At 35.3% G+C, this 8,569-nt stretch overlaps 1 protein-coding gene across 2 annotated transcripts; it reads right to left on the bottom strand.

Moving 5' to 3' along the window:
• Positions 1 to 258: 258 nt before the first annotated feature.
• LOC149416745 (CCA tRNA nucleotidyltransferase 1, mitochondrial) lies at positions 259 to 8,438 on the bottom strand. 2 transcript variants are annotated; one of them, XM_089640629.1, is made up of 7 exons: positions 8,154 to 8,438; positions 7,875 to 8,068; positions 6,581 to 6,864; positions 5,523 to 5,649; positions 4,187 to 4,380; positions 1,615 to 1,837; positions 259 to 637 (listed from the first exon to the last, which is right to left on the bottom strand). In XM_089640629.1, the coding sequence occupies exons 1-7, from the start codon at positions 8,220 to 8,222 to the stop codon at positions 316 to 318; spliced, it is 1,413 nt and encodes a 470-aa protein (XP_089496755.1). In that variant the 5' UTR covers positions 8,223 to 8,438; the 3' UTR covers positions 259 to 315. The 2 variants fall into 2 exon arrangements, with proteins under 2 accessions (XP_089496755.1, XP_089496756.1); XM_089640630.1 differs by lacking the exon at positions 7,875 to 8,068.
• Positions 8,439 to 8,569: the final 131 nt, after the last annotated feature.

Here is an 8,569-nt window from a genome sequence, read left to right as displayed (position 1 = left end):
AATAAAATAATACGAAGGCTTCGAAGAAAGAATAATTCATAAAGTGTTTTTTTTTTAATATGTAACCCTGAAAACCCTTTTTAAAATATTGGTTACTTTTGTGTATACTTACGCAAAACAAAAATCTGGCGACACTTTCCTTTCATCGAGATGTGTGTGGAAGATGTAAATATGTGTGGACAATTTTTAACAGATGTGCTGCCGCATCACATACACAATATAGGTAACCTTGCATACAACCGCCTTCAAAGTAAATTTAATTAAAATACATTGATTATGACTTAGATATATTTTATTACATCATAAATGAAACATTTACGTCCTTTTCTTTGTCTGTTTCTCTTTCAAAGCGAGACTGTACATATCCGGAATAAGTTTAACTAACTCGTCCTCAGGCACATCAAAGTCCCTGTCGGCCCAATATTCCTTCAGCCTCCTCAAGACATCTCCGTACAACTGCTTCACTGCGACTCCATTGTCTGTCAAAGTCCTGCCCGTAATACAAAACTTAGGAACCTCCCAGTTCTTGAATTGTTCCATCAGATCTAACTGATTGGTATATTTCAATAGTTCTATGATGTATTCTCTGGTGACATGAGGCTTTAGAAATGTATTTAGCATCATCTTTTGATATTGTCTGAAAGTAATTTTGAGAATTAATACATTGAAAAAATTCCTTTTCAAGTCCATACCTTTACAGAATAGCAATTTTAATATGTGTACATCAGTGGACTGGTCTATGAGTTGTCAGTAAGATAGAGTGGTAAGATTTGATAATTAGACATTATTGATGTTTTGAACTTGAAAAAAATTTAATTTTGAAAAAACATATAATTTTAGCTACAAAATCATCACTAATGTTGTATTCTTCAATCTTACCACATTAACTCGCTAAAAGTCTAGAACCTCCCATGGTATACAAACATATTGGCTTAATTTCTTTCAAAATTTTTAGGTTAGGTTATATGTATATTTATTTATTTATTTTTCATGTTCTCCGTAAAACGGTTATTCACCAATACATTATGGAGAAGATTACAAATTAGACAAAAAGTATAGCAAAACACATAAAAAGGTCAGTTTCACTACTTTGTGACATACGTCAAAAGATAATTGTTAAACTGCCTGTAGGTTACGTTAAAAATGTCGATGGTCAATGCAGAATATATATATTTTTAACTAATTAACTAACCATCGAGTTGTTTCACCGCAGGAGTAGACAGAGAGGATAGACTGTCACAACTCTGTCGCACAGTATACTCTATGTTTCATTTATTTTTCATTAAGTATTATTTAGTATTCATGTATCGTCCCACACACTCTTCTGTGATTCTGACTCTTTACATGACCCGACTCAGGTATTTGATTCACTTGATTGTGCCATGTATTCCTCAGGCATCCCCCACTACCATTCACTTTTGCGTCATACATTCTCCTTTCTTCATCCATCCCCTCAACATGCCCAAACCATCTAAACATCCCTTTATTGAGCTTATGCATTACATTTGCATCAGTCTTGCATTCTTTCCAAATCTCCACATGTTTAACACGGTTTTAGCACACATGCCTCAGGGATGTCTTGATGAATAATAAGCTATATTATAAATGACTCACAATAAGGGTTTAGAGCTGTGCTTCTCATCCCTATGCTGCATGATGAAGTAAGCGAGGTCCCTGTCGTAGGAGGACATCTTCAGGCGGCCGTGCAGCTGATTGACATCGTCCATGTCCGACAGAAGCGAGGAGAGGAGCGTCACTGGCTGAAGTTTTACTCCCTGCTGCTTGCTAATCTCCCATACTCGCTCCAGCTCTGACATGTTGGGGCGATGGGGGAGTCCTAATGATTATAAGATGACCTCAGATTGACTAAACTTCATGTGACCATAGATAAAAAAAAATTACGAATACAATTTAAAATAAAATCCTTCTTGAAAGCTCTGGTAAACGAGTAATTCGAATATTCCCGGGAACAGGAATATTCCCGGGAATATTCCCCGACCTGAAATAAATTCCCGAAAACGGGGAATTTATTTTATTTTTAATAAAATGGCTTCTACACTTCTCTTGGATGCTTTATTGAGTGTAAGCATGTAAAGTAAGCCTGCAAACATTTGCAGTAAACGAAGCTGCCTCATCTTTACATCGTGATATGAAGAACAGCCTGTTGGATGATGATGTTTACTGGACAAGAGTGACATCATTAGCCGATGTTCTGCGACCGATTGTTTCCTGGATTACACAGCTAGAGGGAGACGATCCACTAACACACAAAGCATTGTATGCTTTTGAGGATATTGAGAGCAGTCTAAGTAAAACTCTTCCAGCGTCTCTACTGTCCCATGCCGAAGAGAAGCAAATACTGGAAAAGGCGGCGCAGCGCAAAGAATTTGCTATTGCTCCGATACATCTGGCTGCTGCCCTACTAGATCCAGGTTCCCAAGGACATCTGCTAAGTCACGCACAGCAACTTGAAGCACTCGAATTCTTGTTGTGTTGTTGTGTCATTTTTACAGTTTTACGATTTTTTTTTATATGTACCGTTTACTAGCCTAGAGTGTATATAGGCTACTAATACTGTATAGTATACAATTATATAGAGGTACTACTCACTTTAAAATAATTTTGATCGGTGTTTTTTTGTTATTTTTTTCTCTTGGATCCTATTCCTATATATATGGGAATAGTTTTTATGGATATATCTTGCTCTATATGTACCATATGTGGTTATATTTTATTTTTTATTTAATAAATATTATTCTTTTTGAGGTATTATGTTATTAGAATAAAAATTCCCAAAATTCCCCGTCCAGGGGAATATTCCCGGGAATATTCCCGTGAAAATTCCCCAGAAATAAATTCCCGGGAATTTATACATCACTATTTGTCTATTCTGGTAGATGCATTGTCCTGTCTTGACGGTGAGTTCGCTCGGCTACCATCCATTTTTTTCTCGTTCTGTTACATACATATACGTGTATCTCTATTCGTCACCTTCCGGCTACCAAAACTGTCATAATTTCAAACTAAATATTAATAAATAATTTTGCAATTATGCTTCTAAGTTTATGCAAGTTTGGTGGAGTTACAGTAGGAGATTGTTTTTTGTATTGTGAATTTGTCTTATACATTATGACAATCTTGACAAGACACGGCACTATTAACACCCAACACCTTGACCGGCAAAACTATTGACGGCCAATACAATTGTTCGGCAATAGGCAATAACATGCAATTTATTACCAGAACTTTGAAGATATGTGACCGTAGAGAAATAATTATGTTGAATTAAAATACTTTTTGAAGAATGGCAATACTAGGTCTTTTTTTTTTTTTTTTTACAGTAATACCGCACAAGAGTCCCAACTGCTCCCGTCTGGAGCGAGTGAGACTATGGCATCCCCAATTGGGGTATGTTGTGAGGCTGAGGGTATTGGGGAGGGGAGGGAGATGGGGAAGAGGAAGGTGGGGAAGTACCTGGCTATTCAGATCTGGTCACCAAACACGGCTAAAGCCATTTCAAGCAACGTTTCAATTCTGAATGGTGGTCTTACACCAGGGCGATACTGAGAGTATCTTCCACTCTGGAACGTGCCGCAAATATACTATATATTATTTTAAATTATTAATTGTGAAATAACACAAATTAATCAAATAAAATTTATTTGCGCACGCCGGGTTCGAACCCGCGACCTTCGGATCTGTAGTCAAAAGCGTATACCACTAGACCACGCCGGCCGTCGAAAAGGTCTAATGCAATGAAACTGTCTTGCAATGTTTTCAAGAGATAGAAGAAGAAATGCTTGTGTATGGGAAACCCCAAATATCAATGTAGGTTCAAACGAGATTTTTTTAAAATTTCATTCCTTCATGGGATAGAAAAACGGGAACACGTAAATACATCACTTAACCAGTAAGCTGCTTAATTAATCTCGTCAAACTATTACAGCCATACTGGGTTAGTTTCCAGAATAATATATTGGTCAAAAACTTGTGTTTTAAGCTAATTTTGGTGAGGAAACTCCTGAAAGTCATCCTATATTCTAGCATGGATGTTTAAAAAAACACCAATAGCTTCACATATTTAGTTTTCCCACAATATACTAACAAAAACAATGTTGCGATCGGCAGATTGAGGTTTATAAACAAGAATGTTTGCTGAAGTAGTAGGTATAGAAGTTGGACTAACCAGTGTATTTTCCAACTCCGACATGCAGCATTGTCTTTAAAAGATCCCCTGCGAAATTTCCCTCCAGGGTCTTCTTCAGTTCCATCCAAAGTCTCTCCCCGGAGATCCTCTCCAGGCCAGACACATTTTGATTGAGGATTTTGAGGGTTTCATCGTCATGATTGTCAGGCTTCTCGGCAATACGACCATAAAATCTGAAGCCAACCAAACATTTTTTTGACTAAACCAAAGAAATTTTAATATACAGTACAGTACTACATTAATCTACCACCCCGAAAACCAGGCAAGTGTCCAATTAGTGAATGCGGCGGATTACATTGCATACATACAAAATAATATGCTCAAAATTAAAAAAGCTTTTATTGTGAAATTTGGACTTGTACTGGTTTAAATTAAGGTGCTGTATTTACGCTTGCGAGAAAACTCCGTTTAGTAAAAAAATTTTTTTTTTAAATCTGGCAGAATGAAACGAACAGAAACACATGCGACAGTTGTTAGAATACACAGAGCAATTACCGAAATGTCCTATAACAATAATGAACCCTGGTGACTGGTAAAATGGTCAGCTCTAAGAAGCTAGAGGGCGGTAAAGTAACTGTGTGTGTAAAAGTAAGATAACCCAACCCGTCGGTCTACAAAGTTTGGCGTTCGAGTCTAGTAACACGCAGTGGCGGCGCTCGTCACTGCTGGGTGTTCTAGAGTGCTAATATTACAATAAATGGTGTTATTAGATTGATTAGATTTTCAGAAAATTTCAGTTTAGCCATGCGCCACACGGATTTTCTGAAAATCATACAAAAAATCGAATTTTCGAAAAAATAGTTTTCAGCTACAACAACATCAATACTGCCATTTGTTGTAATATAGCACTCTAGAACACCCAAAAGTCACGAGCCGCCACTGGTAACACGGCGGACTACTACATACTGACATTCGAATACATGCCAATTATAGAGCTTGATTTTGTGCTTTCAACAAGTCATAATAATGAAATGCAGTATTCTTATACAGTCGTTGAGAAAATGGTGGGGCCCCTCCAATAGTTAAAATAATGGCAGTAATAATATACTTGCCGATAATTGAGAGAGTACTGTATATAAACCGTTTTATCTTTGTTTGTTCCCAAAAATTTTATATTTTTAATTACGTATGAAATAATAAAATCTGACAGAGTTATTCATCTGCTTTCAAGAACAGTATTTTATTTTGAGATATGTCGGAATCAAATAAATGTAATGCGAAAATATTTTCTGCGGAATCTGTATTCTGATAGTTCTTCTAAGGGAAGTACATTGCAAAGTGCTTTAGGGGTTAAAACATGCAATAAATAAACTACCTGAAATATCTCATTATTCTCAGAAAATCTTCCTTTATTCTCACATCTGCATCTCCAACAAACACCAATCTCTTCGCAAGCAGATCTTCGTAGCCAAAGAAGTAATCGTATACAGAACCATCGAATCCTAGAAAAATGGCAATAATAAAGTACTTATGTTAATCAATAATTTAATAATCAAAAGGCAAATGCATAAAAATATGTATGCATTGCTTAAATATCGAAGAAAGCAATCACTTTGTGACTTGACATTATAATTTAACGAAAAGTTACATTGTTTAACCACTTTATTAATGCTTTATTAACCGGTAAGCTACTCAATTAATCCCACCACAATATTACATACCCTAGGGTGGAATATTTTTTTAAATAACATGATTGTCAAAAAAATGTGTTTGACCTATTAGTTGTTTAGGAATCTCCTGAAAGTGATTCGATAATAAAGTGGTTAAAAACAAAGTAACTTTTCATTTAATCTTTGGAACACCAGACCCAGGGGAAAATCAAAAATGAACTGTAAAGTGTTTCAAGCGCAAGCGATTCTATTAAAAAAAATTATACTCTTTCTCATGGCATACAGGTTTAAATCACATATCAAAAAATTCGAGCTAGGGTGAAATTCTAATGCCAGCAGCGCATGAACCATTTGTCGGCGGGGAAAAATTCTTGTCACTGGTGCACGATCGGTTTTCCAGAGGTTAATGATTAAATATTTGTTATTTTATTTACATGTTTATGTACCTAAACCCCCAGATTTAAAAAAATCCTATTGTGGGTAATTTATACTGGTTCTCCAACCCGTGAGCATGTAATATAGTCAATTCTGTTTTCACAGTATTTTTTTACAGGATTTTGTTATAACAGCCAATAAAGCTTAATCATAATAGCCATTTTTATTAGAATCCTAGATTTAACTGACCCCAGCATGCGCTACCAAAATAATACAGTATACGAATACACCATAACTTGTTGCCATTTATTAACACAATGGTTTATTCTGTGGAAAGTATTCCCCATGCAAAAACAGAATTAGGTGTATTTATAATCTATAGTGTTACCTAGAAACATAGAGTTGATGGTTAAATCTCTTCTATTGGCATCCAGTTTCCAATCCGTGGTGTAGTGGACCTCGGCATGGCGTCCGTCCGTGACGATGTCTATCCTCAGTGTTGTCACTTCAAAGTTTTCCTTATCGTTTATTCGCGGGGTGATAGTTCCATGTTTCTCTCCATTTGTGTTTATCATCCTAACTTCCTCCTTTGTGAAAATCTCTTTCATTTCCTGCGGGGTTGCCGTGGTAGCGAAATCCAAATCCTTGGGCTCTAAACCCATTAAAAGATCTCTGAAATTAATATAATATAATATTCAATGGCCACAGTAAATTGTTTTAAAAATGGACACGATTTGTAATAAATTAAGGTATAATTTCCATTACTTCTAAATATTGCCAAATCACTGAAATAATACTTTGTTTCAACTTAATTAGAACAAGAAAAAAGTATTTACTTAGGGGAAGATGGAAAAACATGCACAAAATATGATAGTAGGTTCATAGAGTGGGTTATTTAAATAATTTGTGCATATTTAGAGATTGAAGCAGAACCTTTCGACAAACGTCATATCGGTGACGGATAACTCATCAAAATTACAATTCAACACACATTTGCAAAGTGATATAAAGTCACGAAAAGTGATAAAACAAAACTAGATTAAGTAGGTTAGGTTTGTATATCAGTTTTTTGTTCATAGCTTTTAATCACTTTTTAAAGGTGTGTTGAATTGTCATTGTGTTGAGTTATCATGGAATCGTATCTTTTACCATCTCCCCTGTCATAAATAGTAATTAAATTGAAACAAAGTGTTATTTAATTAATTTGTGCAAATCATAAAAAAATTATTAAAGCAGATATGGTGTACGAATAATTGTCCCTGTATTCCCGCATATAGATACTCCGGAGGAGATAGAGTCCTTTTTTGCTAGGATTCGCTGGAGTCCCCACGAGGGAAGAGTCCTCCGAGATGGCCTCAGCTCTCCTCTCCACTCCCTCTAAGTTTGTTAAAATCCCTAGTTTTTTTTTTGTTTTAATGATCTATTTTTGGTTCCACACCAGCAGAGCCCCGAGGTCTAAATAATCCAAGATGCGACCCTGTATTTCTGAGGCACCGTTCATGACACTGTTAATCGGAGTCATTCACCCTGAGCATGGTAGCTCACACCTTGGCTTGGGATGGCCATTGCAGGTTGTTTCCACTCATTGAGCGATGGGTTCGCCATACTCACTACGCAATATATAAGAAATAAGCGGAGTATGTAAATTTAACCTTAATTAATTATTTATTTTCATTACTAACCTTACAGCTCCTCCAGCTATCCTAATTTCAAAGCCATACTTGTCAAACAATTTTTTCAAATCTTCTACTTCCTGTGAAAATATAGATTTGAATTCTGGACTGTCGAGTTTCGAAACCACTGGGTTTTCTCTGGATTTTAAATGAACGTCCATTTTTGAACGAAGGTACTTCGAATTTAATGATGAATATTGTTTCTAAAAATAATTTTTTGCATGAATTATAAAATGCGTGTTAAAAATTGAAATGAATAATTGGTGTTGAGTTAATAATATAACTTACGATATTATTGATTCTCTTAGCAAAACCGAATAAAATTTGTGATGATTTGTTAACGAAATGCATAACCATAATATTATTCTTATTTCAAATTGTTAACGAATATGAAACCGACGTTTTACCAATTTACACTTGGTAAAACAAAAAACCTCAACTTTGTATCACTGTCCTTATTTATAATATGATGAGAATTTCTTAATAATAACAGTTTCGTGGCTCCTCGGGAGACTTCATTTCATATTTTTGACGTTTATTACAAATATTACACGACAACATAACCTACGTTTATGACAGTTCTGACAGTTGTTTTAATCTATGGACTAATAAGTTCTTACTTTCATTTCATTTCAACGACAATATTCTAATGTTTATTTTAGCCTTAAAACAATAAAAATACTATACCATGTAAAAGTTACTGC

The sequence above is a fragment of the Hesperophylax consimilis genome, chromosome 16 (genome assembly GCF_061612785.1).
Source record: "Hesperophylax consimilis isolate HC1 chromosome 16, BYU_Hcon_1.0, whole genome shotgun sequence".
In the NCBI taxonomy this organism is placed as follows: Eukaryota; Metazoa; Arthropoda; class Insecta; order Trichoptera; family Limnephilidae; genus Hesperophylax; species Hesperophylax consimilis.
Note: the sequence above shows the minus strand (reverse complement) of the source record. Positions and strands in the feature narration are given on the sequence as shown.